This window comes from Curcuma longa, chromosome 5 (assembly GCF_044706935.1).
Source record: "Curcuma longa cultivar G26 ecotype Majalengka, Jawa Barat chromosome 5, ITB_CL_G26_1.1, whole genome shotgun sequence".
In the NCBI taxonomy this organism is placed as follows: Eukaryota; Viridiplantae; Streptophyta; class Magnoliopsida; order Zingiberales; family Zingiberaceae; genus Curcuma; species Curcuma longa.
The window spans coordinates 6,655,443-6,669,366 of NC_133865.1; the positions used below are offsets into that span (position 1 = coordinate 6,655,443).

Sequence of the window (13,924 nt, forward strand, 5' to 3'; positions counted from 1 at the left end):
TGTTTTGAAATTCAATAAAATTTACATCTTAATTTGTCAATGAAATTATAAACTTCAACAAATATATATATTCATTAAAAACAACGTGTATCCAAATCCAAAAAAGACAAACACAAATACTAAAGCTTAAACATGTCTATATTATATACCTTTGTAGATGATCTATCAGAAGTTGAAATATTTGTCACACCTTCTTGCATCATTCTGAAACGAGAGTATAGACAGAAAATAAAATTCTAAACTCGAATGTAGAGAATCGAACTAAATCAATATATGGTGTCATCGAAAACACTAAAATGAGTTGGAAAAAATATTTGCAAATGTTATGTCGTCGAAGATTACTAAAGTGAGTTGTCATCATCAAAGAGAGACACAAGAAAATTTTTACGAATGTTATCAGTCCAACATTCTTTGATTGCTGCGATTCTCATTTAAAGGAAAATCTTACGTCATAGACTAAATGACAATGTCAAATTTTTGCCATATAAAAAGTGATATGAAGTTGTATACATCTAACGGAAAAGCTAACATGAAAACTATTATGATATTAAATGAGCACATATAAAAAGTGATATGAATTTTTGTATACATCTAAATTATTAAAATTATTTTAAAATATAAACATTTTAAATTTGATTGGGATATAAAAAATCGAAGTAATGCGTCCTTCAATCATTTTTAAGACGATGCGTGATTTGAAATTTTTTAAAATTTGCGTGTGCATTTTGATAAATCGCGGTGCAAAAATTGACACTCACCAGGTTCCAGCTCCGCCAATTATTGACAGAGAGAGCGTGCCAGAAGCCTACCACGTTGTCGAAATAAATTACTAGCGATAATTCCTCCCACACCCACCAATAACGAGATAAGAAAGCAGCCGTCCCTACCAACCAAAAGCTTCGCTGTCCGGGGTCCACCTCCGTGCGTGACGGCGCCGTTAACTTGATCATCGACAGGTTTCCACCGTGCGTGACGGCGCCGTTAACTCGCCCGTCGACAGGCCCTGACACCACTGACGAGGAAAGAGAGGGACAGCCACGAGAACGCCAAGCCCACCACCAACGGCCACTTCCCGATCCGCATTCCGATAGAAAGAGAGAGAAGAAGCCGACGCGAACCTCTCTCCTCCGCTCGCCGGAAAGGAACACGAGATGGGCGCTTCTGCCTCCTTCGATTTGAGATAGAAAGGCGTCGCTTGACTTTTGCAGGAGGAGATGGAGCCGCCCGCCGCAGAAAAGGAGGAGAAGCTCGGCGGAGAAGCGAGATCGGATGGAGGAGACCGGAAGAAGGAGGTGGCGGTCGAGTCGTCGGCGGGGGAGACGAGGGTGTCCAGGTTGCAAACGCAGCATCCGGTGGCCCCTATCCAAGTCGCGCCGCCCGCCGCCGCCACTTCAGCCACCGCCTCCGCCGGCTACCAACCCACTCCAACCCTAAATCAGGTAATGCTCGTGATGTGAGATCGTTGTTTATTATTAAATGCGGGTGAGAGCGATTTCGAGCTAATTGAAAATGGTGGGAGATTAGGTCGACAGCCGCGCCTCGCTCAACTGCAAGGTGTACACCAATCAGATTTCACTGCTGCTCTTCGTCTTCCACCTCCTTGTGGCCGGCGCCGCCATGTGCTTCTTCTCCTACAAGGGCGTCCAGGGGTTGCTCGACTTCGGCTCCCCCAGGGCCCGAAGGGAGAGGCATGTGCTCAAGTTCTGGCTTCCGCCCATCGAGGGCGCCTCCGTCCTCAGCATCGTCCTCGCCTTCGTCTGGCAGAAAGCGGTGCGGTTATATCCCACCGTCATGGTCCACTTCATCCTCTGGGCCAGCTTCTTCGCCACCATGGCCGCCGGAGTCCTCCTCCTCTGCTTCTCCATCCCGACCACCGACGGGCTCGGCGTCGCACTCATCGCCTTCTCAATCGGCGCCGGACTATATACCTGCTGGGTCACTCGTCGCGTCGCTTTCACGGGGAAGATCTTCAGCCTGGCGCTGAAACCGGTGACCAAATTCCCGGACCTGAATGGTCCGGTCTACCTTATGATGGGCGTCGGGTTCCTCTGGATCTCGGCGTGGTGCTTTGCCGTCATCGGAGCCCTCAACTTCTACTACCCGCCACTGACCATCCTCGCGCTGGTGCTGAGCTTGGCTTGGACGGCCGAAGTGATGCGCAATGTTGCCAACTTGACGGTAAGCCGAGTGATCGCCCTGTACTACCTCCGGGGAATGCAGTCGAACACCCAGTTCAGCTTCCAGCGCGCCACCACCATCAATCTCGGCAGCGCCTGCCTCGGCTCACTCTTCGTCCCCTCCATCGAGGCGCTCAGGATCATCGCTCGCGGCCTCAACTTGTTGGAGGGAGAGGACGAGTTCTTGTTCTCCTGCGCTCACTGCTGCCTCAGAGTCATGGAGTCCATCTTCCGCTACGGGAACAGCTGGGCCTTCGTCCATGTAACCGATCGATTCCATTTCCACCCTCTCCGCATCTAATTTGTTGTTCCAATTGAATCAAAATGCGATCTTGATGAGGATGCTCACAGATAGCCGCATACGGAAAGGGGTTTGTGGCAGCGTCGATGAGCACTTGGGGGCTATTCGAGCGGAACAAGATGGAAGAGCTCGTCGACTCGGATATCACCAGCGCTGTCTGCTTTTTGACCGGCGTGACCAGCGGTGCCCTCTCGCTCATCTTCGCCGCGTCGTGGACCTTCTCGTCCCATAAGAACTACACGACCACCGTCTCTCTCCTCGCCTTCTTCGTCGGCTATCTCATGGTCAGTTCTCCTCTCTCTCCGTCTCGTCTCGTCTCGCTTCGCTCACTCGAGACTCCCTAATCCGTTCATCCCTTCCTCGCAGACTCGGATCGGCATGGCGCTGCCGCAGGCGTGCGTGGCGTGCTACTACGTCTGCTACGCCGAAAACCCGACCTCGCGGCTGTTCGACTCGACCATCAAGGAGCGGCTCAACCAGATCGAACGCGAGGGGACCGTGGCAACGCCTCGCCGCATCTCGACCACCTGAACCTCTCCTCCACACCGACGCCGGCCGGCTGTCCTTGCTCCTTCCAAGACGCGCCGTGCACGACAAACGCCCACCACGACCGCACCGACCATGCTCCCGTCTGGTCCGAACCAGCAAGCGCTGCGCGAATCAAGACTCGAGCCCGAGGACGCGCCTGCACCGGATGAACCAGAGCCGCACGCCAAGTGTTTGCATATTTGCCTCAGTGAAATAGACACGAGAATCGTAGTGACCAAGTGGGGGAGTCGTCGTCACTCGTCAGAGTTGTTGTCAGTGCATTAAGTGATGTGAGCGGTGGGTGCTGCATTAACTGTCATGGGAACGATCGATTTGATTGGGAGGACGAAAATGGCCACGAGACCAATCAACTGTCCTGTGCCTCGTACTTTTTTCTCCTAGAATAATTAATTATTTCATCATTTCGTTTGGCACGTGAACGCAACGATACAGCGCCGTCGTCAGCTGGATATTTTGCTTGATTCTATCTTGCATTTCAGTGGTCATTTTCCCAGACTGTTCCGTTCTATTTCATTTCACCGTAGAGAAGGAGTAGTTGAAGCTAGCTGCAGTTCTGAGCAATCCTCTCACCACGACGCTAATTAATGGCGTCTTGTTCTCCGTCCATTGCTGGACTACTCCACTTGCTCTGCCAACGAGTCTGCCTTTTGTCAATAACAACAAGTCCAAAAGTACTTCGAGTTGAGTTGTTCATCTGTCGAACAGAGAGAGAGAGAGAAAAAAAGCAAATAAATCAAAAATAAGAGAGATAATGGAGCATTGTTTCTCATTGTTCTTCATCAGTACTACTGTAGGTGATGCGGAGTGGGTGAGTTGGGAAGGAAGGCGAGGAAGACGAGGAGGAGCACCATGGCCACAGGGAGCAGGAGAAGGAAGGGAGGAGGTGGAGGGAGAGGAGGCAGCACCAGCGGCAGCAGCAACAGCAGCACAGCCGCCGTGGCCAGCGCCGCCGCCACTGCACTCCCACTCACCATCAAAGCAACACAAACAAACAAACCTATAGCTCCTCTCCTCTCCTCTCCTACCAGAACTCGGTGGTGAATGTGTCATCCACCAACTCATTCGCACATGCGTTGCTTCCTCCGACCCAGCACTCCGGTCCATATTTATACTACGTTTTACTAGCAATAGTGTTAGCTTGGCCAGGACCAGGCGCCCGGTTGGGTAGCCTAGTTGGTTTGAGCCAGAAAGTCAGTCCGAGCGAACCGAGCAGCCAACTAAATTGGCAGTTTAGGCAGTGTCGGTGGGTCAATCCATTGAACCTAGTTGGTCAGTTTGGATAGGTCAGGTTAAATGTATTGTTGCAGTTTTCTGTCAATTCCACACCACACTTATATATATATATTTGGCTTTTTACCTAACCACGTAGGTAAATTCAAAAACTGTAGTTGATCATTACGAGGAGAGCATGGTCTCGTCTTCGTCAAGATTCAACCCTTGTCCACTTCAACAAATCTAATCCGTCATAATTAACTCAATATAACGTCTTCTCAACGCACTTTCACTTTAGATCAATCAATCAGTTTCATCTATTTTCTTTTAAACAAATTGATAAACATAAAAAATTTTAAATCATTACAAACTAAAAGTAATATACTATAAAAACATGTATTTATGCCATTAAATTTGAATTCGATAGCGTAAATTGATAACAATAAATTTAAACTTATAAATGTTTGATAAAATTTATCATAAATTCATTATAAAATTTAGGATAATGATATTTACTAATCAATACTATAAATTGGATTCTTAGAGCTCTCTCGATTCAAAAAATATTAAAATTTTAAATTTTCAAATGACGTAGATTCATCAGCTAATTTCAAATGAAATAGATTTAAAGAATTTTAAATCATTTCAAATCAAAATTAATATATTTTTAAAAACATCTTTAATATATTTATACTTTCAATCTGAGCATAAATTGAAAATAATAAATTTTTAAATAGGTAAAATAAAAATTTAAAGATGTGCTCTACGCTATCTAATTTAAATTTGAAAGCGTAAATATATTAAAAAGATTTATATGATTTTAAATTTTTTAAGTTTATTAATCAATTCATTCATGATGAAATTGACTTATGGAACAGTATAAATACGTTATGTAATTTAAATATTATAAAAATTAAATATATAAAAAAATTGAAATTCGTACACACGATCTAGTAAAATATTGTATAATATTCTTTGTATTGGCCATTTGTGTATTATAAAAATTAGATATATACAAAAAAAATTTTGAAATTCGTACACACAATCTAGTAAAATATGTGTATAATATTCTTTGTATCGGCTTCATAGTAGACTTTTTTTTCTCCTTCATTTTAGCATTGAAAAAAATTATTTAGAAATTAACTAATAAGAGAATTTTAAAATATTATTTTAGTAATATTTTCCAAGAGTGTATTATTTTAGACGAATGTGATAGATATTGATATATTAAATGGAATTACGAGGAGGACCACTGTGCCTGTGTGCAGCAGCGGGCTTTAATTTGGAGTTATTCGCCTTATTTACTACTCTGCCATTTTATTATTATTATTATTATTAAATTATTAGGGTTCAATGAACCTAAACATGGGGATTTGGTGCCTTGCTGCCGCACAGTTCAAACGATCCTGGCAGTCGTGCGTTTTGTTTATCTTGCAATGCCACTGGTCTGATGGCCAGCTGTAAAATAGGGTGTCTAATGGATTTAATGTTTCATCATTGTTATACTAATCTCCTATCCATATAAAACATCTCCATTTTTAAAATAAAAATTAATTTAATTCTAAAATAATTTTTTTATTTTAAATTCGGATCAATCTAAATCAAATCTAGATCAATCCGTATCCGATTCGACCTGGACCACGACTCTCAGGCTATATTTCATGGAATATGATGAAATTAAGCAAATAATTTCAAATTTAGTTAGCATTTAGACATTTGAATGAATATAATAGGAAGATTTCATCACTTATAATTGATAATTTTCGCTTATAATTGAAAAGAAAAGTCAAAAGAGATTTTTCAAAGATATAATTTCCGCATATAATCGAAAAGAAAAATCAAAAGAGATTTTCCAAATGGATATAAATTTTCAACTCAGAATCTATTTTATGAGTTTTTATAAATATATATATATAATATAGTGTCCACATTTTAATTAAATTGTCAGATTGTGATTTTTTTAATTTCCAATGAATTTAATAATTTAATTCCAAGGCAAGAAGATAAGATGGCCATTCCCATCCTCACACAAAATCCCTTTTCCACAAAACGTGCTCATATTCCTAAATTATTTTATTTTTTTTTTCAGAAAAAACTAATTTATCAAGCTGAAATATAAAGTTTCTTCGTAAAGTTTTTAATATATTCTTATTAAATTTATTCACTATAACCGATGCATTTATTCATCTAGTACTATTTTTATTATAAAATTAAATAGAATATATTTTTTTAATCTTCTGTCCCTCTAAAACAACTTACAGAATCACGCTACTATTTTTTTTTTCAATTAATACATAAATCTAATTTAATATTTATGTATTTTTAAATCTAATTAAATGTTTAAATAAAAAAGGAACTCCTAGTATAACTTCCCATTCCCTTCTTTCACTTCCGGCGCCGCTGTTTGAGGACGAGAGATTAATTTCAAACTAACTGCGCCGCAGATATTTCGTTCCTCCACCGCTTCTCCGCCGCGGCGATTCCTCTAGTTCGAATCATCTTCTTCGATCTTCCTCGATCGCTCCGTCTCCATCCATGAGCTGCGTTGCGCTGACCCCTCTCACTCTCGCTCGCGCTTCCTCCGCTCTCCCGAGGAAGACCTCTTCGCGCCGCAGAATCCGAGCGGAGTCCCACTCCTGTACCTCCAGCGCCGCCGCAGAGAGACTCCCGCGCCTCGTGCTCCACGACTCCCTCGATGAAGCCGGAGTCGAGACCAAGCTCGCCCGAGTTCGTGATCCTTTTTCCCTCTCTGACTTTTCTCGGTGTCTGTTCGATCGTGGACGGAAACGAGGTGTCATTTTTTTTTAAAAAAAAATGATAATAAATTTGTTCGATGTTGGAGCAGGATGCCAGAGACGAGTTCGTGAAACAGATACAGAGGCTGTCGCGAATCGGCGGAGAGGCGAGCATCGTCGTCAGGGTCGGAACCGACCTCGCTAGGGCCGCGCTGCAGATCGCGGCGGAGGATGATTCGCTCATCTCCCATTCGTCGGTTCCGCTTCCGGTGGATTCTTTCATCGAACGGCTGGATGATCTTTCGATGGAGTTCTGCTCCCTCTACATGCCGCCTTTGAAGTCCCCGCCAGAGGTGTTTATTGGGAACCTTGAACGATATCTCTACGTTCACAAGGTAACATACTCGAAAACTAGATCAACAATGTACGAGATCATCGGCTTGTTTGGAACGCTCAAATTGTGCATTTTTGCAGACGAAATAAGCAAGAAAGTTGATAAGGAAAGTAATCTCAGTCAAAATTTGACAATGAAAATACCTGTCGATGAGTAAACATTTGGCGTTTCTGTTTTCCATGTTAAAAATGTGAACGTGGTCATTAATTGTCTTATGAATTTGTCGTCTTGATCACTATTTGATTTTTGATTAGAGGGAAAAGCCCATCGTCAATGCCATGTTTTTCAAACTATGTACTTAGTCAACATGAATTAGGCTGGGAATTCTTAAAATAAATGAATTAGGTTGGGAAATCCTTAACCATCTGTCATTCTTCTGAGATACATGATTTTTACCCTTTAATTTAGTCTTGTGCAACTCGTTTACATTTCTTTTTAGGGATTTCATAGAGCTGATGCCATGTCGGATGCTCGATCCTTGTATCTTCATTCGGTAATCTCTTATTTTGTCATTGATCTTGTTTGACTATTTCAGAATCTTCCTATTAACTCCTCTGTTTGATATTGTGCAGGCTTTGACTTGTCGATCAGGATCGGCAGGCATACTGTCACTCATATACTCAGAAATTATAAAAATGTTACGAGTGTATGGCTTTTTGGAGTTTGATGTGGAGGTCCATTTTCCTCATGACCTTAGTAGTCTTCCTAGGGGATATCAGAAACAGAAAAGCCAATTATCCGATCAATCTCATATTATTACGACGAAGTCGCTTTTGGTGAAGGTGAGTTCAAGATATTTTTCGATAGGAAAATTTGCATTTTTATTTATGCATGAAGCAAGTCATTGCCCAGTGGATTTGTGTCCTGTATAAGGGATAACCATTCTAGGTATGAACATCTACTATTACATCGATGAATGCACATGAGAAATATCTCAAAATATACGTTATGATTCATAACACATTTCGATTTCCTAGTCAAGACACAAACATGTCTCGACAACAAGATGCTCACAAACTTAATAACAATCATGAAATTCACACAAGAATCTGAAACTTGACAAAATTTGTGATGACTAAAGCACTCAACAAGTAGACCCCAAACTAACACATGTTAAGGAAGACTAACATAGCAGAAATTCATAAAATTACATCAAACAAATAATTTAAAAAAATCCAACAATACCAACATGTGAATTTCTGCAAACAAGAAAGCTCTAAAAAACATCTCAAAAACATTCAAAAATAACTCTCAACAAATATAGGAAATATATTTTTAATGTCAAGAATGTCTCTACACTTAAAAAATGGTCAATTCTCTTGCATCTTACTAATTAAAGATAACTCAACGCTCCCCATACTCAACACCTATGAATAACTTATGAGATAAAGAAATACAAAATAAATCAAATATGACTTTGCAACAAAATCCTCTGATCACATTGGTCTCATCTTGATATTTTACTCACAACTTTGCTCCAAAGAAGTGATTATTGCTCAATGGCATATATGAAAAGTGATGATTACAAAATTCAAGGGCATAAGGAATCCCAATCTTATTGGAAACACTAATACACAAGAACTAAAGCAATAAGTGTCAACTCTATTCTCATGGCTCATGTTTCTAAGTATCTCAAGTGTTGACATATCTACTACACCACTGTCCCTAAACATATGTATTAAACACCAAATGCTCGAACACAATATCCCCAATTACACATCCTTCTCTATCTATAAACACAATTCAATTTGTATCTTACTGAACACAAGATGAACAGTGTACATAGAACACTATAGTAGGTTGCACAATCTTACTGAATGCTAACGGTGCACTGAATCACATAGTATGATGCACAATCATCTCTATTAACTCCTCTACCATGTCTCTACTAGAATTTAGCTTTCTGCATTCTCACACATTAATGAATGCACAATAAACAAGAGAAATATCAGATCACACAGTAGTTTGTGCTTTGTTGAATCACAATTAGGTTGTATGCTACCAAATCATACAGCAGTTCACATACTGCAAAATTACATACTAGATTTTGGATTGACCTCCTTAACCAAATGAGTTGAACCCATAGTGGTAACATGGCCCAAGTGGTTCTTTCTGATCACCAAATTGTTGCGTTTGTTGTATATGTTACCTTTAACATGTGAAGTAAATGTTCTCATGATTCCAACCTTGTGATCTCATGAATGCCAAATTCAACCTTGTGGCACAGAATTATGTCTCGTAACTAGATACACATTCATAATCTTAGTTGGTATATATTCGAGATACCTAATTAAATGCACATAAGTAGCTCATAATTAACAGCAATAGTAACAATGCATCACTACTCACATTATGACAACTATACCTATGCACAAGTAACAATGTAACACTTAAGTTGTATGTGCAGGTCCCATTATGCATATTCAAAGATGGTTACAATACATGAGAGCCAACTCAAATGACAAGAAAATAATCCCTGGATTTAGGACTCCTTCTCTACCCTTTCCCTTCCTTGAGCTTAATACTCCCAGCCATCCCAAAATTGCTGAACTCTAGTTGCTCATCCATATTCCTTTTGAATGAGGACCTCAACCCTATTTAAATTCTCTCCCTTTTCTCCGCTCCTCTAACCTCCGAGCAAGCTATTAAATCTCTAATCACCAGTGTTCCAAACTACTCTTATTGCTCCCACTTTAATATCTTCAAATCATCATCCATAATTTTTTCCTCTCCTCTTCCTCCTCCTCCCCTCATGGTTAACACTCAAGCACTTCCCTAAACTCTGATTATGGGTTCTCACAAGCCCACACCATTATTTATGATCCCTCTAGCTCAACACATACAGCTCTAAATTCTGGGGTCCATTAATATGAGGTTTAGATAATCAGATGTAGGACTGGAATCATCTCAGTGAGTTTTATGTGATGTAAGTTGAATTTAAATACAAAGAGGACTTCTTGTGGCCATTGATGCCATCTAGAAAACCCTAGCTGAACCTCATCAATCTCCCCTTGTTTGATGCTTAATTACATTTATCATCTTTTTTCATAATCTTGATTATCGTCATCATTAACTATTGTGCCTAGGAGTTTTTTTATCTCCCTATTATTCTTAAAATTTGCTTGTGATTAGTATATGTGATAAATGACTAGTTATTCTTGTTTGCATAACAACATTCTTGGCACACAAAAAGAGGTTTGAAACACCTAGAAGCAATTCTTGTACATTTAATTGTATAGTACTTGACATAAATACTTTTTTTTTTTGTGTGAAACACGTAATGGTTATTGCATCACAGATGAAAATCTATGTAATGACTTCTATGCTGAAACGGAAATATGTAGAATAAAATTGTAGAGAAAAAGGGTGACTAACATCACTTTGTGATGGCATATCTTAACTTTAGGCATTATAGTTCTGTAGGTGTGACAATTGATGACTAATATGTGCTTACCTAGTACCTATTGTTTAGAGGAGGTATTATGTCAAAGCAATAATGCTTGACCTCATAAGTCTGATGGGATAATCATATTATATTTATCTATTATGCTCATTTTGTTACTTGGAAATTTTTTGAGAGAAAAAAAACTTTTGTGTTCCTTTTCACATGGTCATGCTGACATTTAACTTTTCTTGTGGTGACTAGTAAAACTAACATGGAAGGTTTGTAACATTGTCATTTATAGATCTTAAGGGATCTCAAGGATACTTTCTGGCCATTCCAGTATGATCGTGCTACTAGTTTATTTTTAAGAGCAGCGCACGCTGCAAATCTCACTTTTGGATCAAGAACTGTTGGAGAAAGACACTACAATTCACATGGCAATGTCAGGTCTGCATCTACTTGTCTAGAAAAATTAATATGAAAATGTCTAGCCCATTTTCTTATGTTTTTAAGCAACTACAGTGGTTTGGAAATAGCTTCTTCCAAGGCTGCTCATCATAGAATAGAGCGTGGAGTTTGGACTATCGCTCGTTTTGGTGATATGCGGCGTGCATTATCAGGTGTGTACCATTCCTATTGTGCGTTTCCAAGTTTACTGACCTTTTATTTTCATTCTTTTCTTCCACAGACCTTGGGTAGGAACATAGGTCACTATCACGGTGTAAGCACCATATGTGAAATTTGGATGATTATTACCAAATGAGGAATCCTAGATTATTCTATCAAAAAATAATTTTATATTTTGCTAGTGTTCAAGGGACAATGAAATAGTTACTTTATTTTGATTTTCTTTATTCCTCTTTTGTCAGGTTCCTCTCTTTTGCAAGGTGAAGAATAGATAAGTATCAATCTTATTTTATTTAGAAAATAAAAATGTGTAGAATTAAATGAGTTGGATAAATAAAGAATTTCATGATCTGCAAGACCTCTAAGATAGTGTGCTTATTAAAACAAATTGGCCAGATATTTATCCAGATCCTAGCAAGTAGAGGATTGAAGCATCTGCTATAACTGGTTTAGAATTTTTTCAGTAGTCCTTTGTTGTTATCAAGGAATACAAGTGAAAGCTATCTGTACTTAGAAAGTATAATGATTTGGTGATCCTAGAGTTAAAACCCTTGTAGATTCAATTATACATTTAGGGAAAAAATAACAAGAAACTTATATCATAGCTAATGTAGCATAATAGATAGTCCGATGTACATCATAAGCCACTCGCCCCTGATATAACATATGCAAATAACAGGTTGAGTAGATAAAGTCTTTTGGATATCAATCTTTGGAAAGCATTAAAGAGTGTTGAGGTACCTAAAGTACACCATGAGCTACGGATTACACCTCAACATATTTGGTTTAGAAGGATACAGTGATGCCAACTAGATATCTGATACTAATTGCGAGGGGTGTACATTGGATTGTTGTTGTGCTTGTGGTGGCTGAGGTCCTAAGGATTTTTGTTTGTAGAGGCGCGCAAGGCATGCTGCGCTCATGAGATTTCTAGGATGGTGTGCTTATGGTAGAACAACTAGTGATGAATCATTGTTTGCAATTACACAGGCGGATTGACAAGCGTAAAACATCAATGTCACCAACAGGAAGGCTTTCACTTATTCTAGGAAGTCCCCAATACCTTTATTTATTATATTATTATAACTTTACAATTTACACCATGTAATCGTCTGTAGTTAAAAATGATCCCTAATTACAAGATCCCTAACATTCTTCTTTCTCCTCGTATCCCTTCCTATCTTCATCAAAGTAAATTTTCCTCTAATTTTCCTTGGAATTTCTGTAGTCCAGATTTAAAGATAAATATATGATCACAGTGCTTTCTTTCTTTTCCTCTTAATTTCCTGTTGATGTCACAACAGCTTATTAATCTTTTTGTTGGCACAGCCTGTGAGAGACTCGTACTCCTAGATGCAGGTCATGAGGAGCTAAGAGATTATGCAGTTCTTTTGTATCACTGTGGATTCTACGAAGTATGCTTACAGTTCTTGAAGTTGTATCAAAGCACAAAGGTAAAAAGCCTATTTACCGGATCATATGCTAAGATGGAAACTACCTTTAACTAAAATCAAGGATCTTGTTCTGTTCAGGATTCTTGCAATTCGCAGCCTAGTAAAATGAAAGAGTTGGAGGAAGATCTTACTTTAAATTTGATGTCCCGAGTAAATCTCATTCTAGGAGAGGAAGGCTGGAGCAAGGCTGATGTTAGTACAAAATATTGGGGTAGAAACCTTGAGCCATGGTAGTTTTTTTCCATTTTGCCTGTAGTTCATATTGGTCATCTCGATTTCTTGATCCTGCACGATCAGTTTATCGTCACTGTAAGTTGTCTTATTGCTAACAGATGCATATAGAATGAAAATAGTGGTTATATATAGTAAGAAAGTTGTTTGTAGATGCATGTATTTGTACACTGCACTTACAGAACACTTGGGGAAAACTCTCAATTGATAGGTTTGTCTCTTTTCTGCTGCATTTGAACTTCAACTGAGAGTTCATTTGTTTGGTATAAAAATTGCGACTATGTATCTTGTAAAGAAAATTTGTAGTTTCTTGTTAATTATTGGTAAGATCCATGTCCCAAATAATTGAGAGTTGTTATTGGTATTCATGATTTGATTGGAAAGCTTGCATGAAGCTTCATACTGCCTTGAGAGTCAGGAAACTGTCCTTTCGAAAAAGATCTAAAAAACTTGCCAAATATCGGCATCAATCTCAAGATTTGATGATATTATTGCACATGAATTGGATGGACAAAAAGATTAAATTATAATGCTGTAACACCATTTTCAAAATTAAATGAGTATTATGCGCACGAATACAGATGGCTTTAGTGTTGGAGTGTGTTTACGTTACTCGTAAATAAAGCTTCTAATGCCAACAAATAATTCAAAATTGAAATAATTCAGATTTATTTTCTTAGACAAAAATCAAAGACTTTATTTTTTATTTCTAAATTTTTTATCAAAAAAATATTTCACCCTACTGTTATGTATATTTATATAAATATTCTTTAATATTATTTTATATTATTCAATATTATTAATTTTTATATTATAACAATTATGAAATGTTATGATATAATTTAATTCTCTATTATAA

The 13,924-nt window shown here is 38.9% G+C and overlaps 2 protein-coding genes across 2 annotated transcripts; both read left to right on the forward strand.

The window, feature by feature from the left end:
• Positions 1-1,104: 1,104 nt before the first annotated feature.
• Positions 1,105-3,062, forward strand: LOC141828819 (uncharacterized). Its single transcript, XM_074716207.1, has 4 exons — positions 1,105-1,439; positions 1,525-2,439; positions 2,529-2,762; positions 2,845-3,062. Exons 1-4 carry the CDS (start codon positions 1,215-1,217, stop codon positions 3,007-3,009), a joined length of 1,539 nt encoding a protein of 512 aa, XP_074572308.1. The 5' UTR covers positions 1,105-1,214; the 3' UTR covers positions 3,010-3,062.
• A 3,589-nt stretch (positions 3,063-6,651) lies between these two features.
• LOC141829388 (uncharacterized) lies at positions 6,652-13,416 on the forward strand. The gene is made up of 8 exons (XM_074716847.1): positions 6,652-6,966; positions 7,085-7,369; positions 7,808-7,861; positions 7,941-8,150; positions 11,055-11,200; positions 11,276-11,373; positions 12,710-12,834; positions 12,913-13,416. The coding sequence occupies exons 1-8, from the start codon at positions 6,775-6,777 to the stop codon at positions 13,066-13,068; spliced, it is 1,266 nt and encodes a 421-aa protein (XP_074572948.1). The 5' UTR covers positions 6,652-6,774; the 3' UTR covers positions 13,069-13,416.
• The last annotated feature ends 508 nt before the right edge of the window (positions 13,417-13,924 follow it).

Excerpts from the sequence above, each read along its gene's own strand:
- LOC141829388 (XM_074716847.1), top strand. The coding sequence starts at position 6,775 with ATGAGCTGCGTTGCGCTGACCCCTCTCACTCTCGCTCGCGCTTCCTCC. Across the intron at positions 6,967-7,084 it reads TCGAGACCAAGCTCGCCCGA|GATGCCAGAGACGAGTTCGT; the intron begins GTTCGTGATCCT and ends ATGTTGGAGCAG. Across the intron at positions 8,151-11,054 it reads CGAAGTCGCTTTTGGTGAAG|ATCTTAAGGGATCTCAAGGA; the intron begins GTGAGTTCAAGA and ends TGTCATTTATAG.
- LOC141828819 (XM_074716207.1), top strand. The coding sequence starts at position 1,215 with ATGGAGCCGCCCGCCGCAGAAAAGGAGGAGAAGCTCGGCGGAGAAGCG. Across the intron at positions 1,440-1,524 it reads CCACTCCAACCCTAAATCAG|GTCGACAGCCGCGCCTCGCT; the intron begins GTAATGCTCGTG and ends GTGGGAGATTAG. Across the intron at positions 2,440-2,528 it reads ACAGCTGGGCCTTCGTCCAT|ATAGCCGCATACGGAAAGGG; the intron begins GTAACCGATCGA and ends GGATGCTCACAG.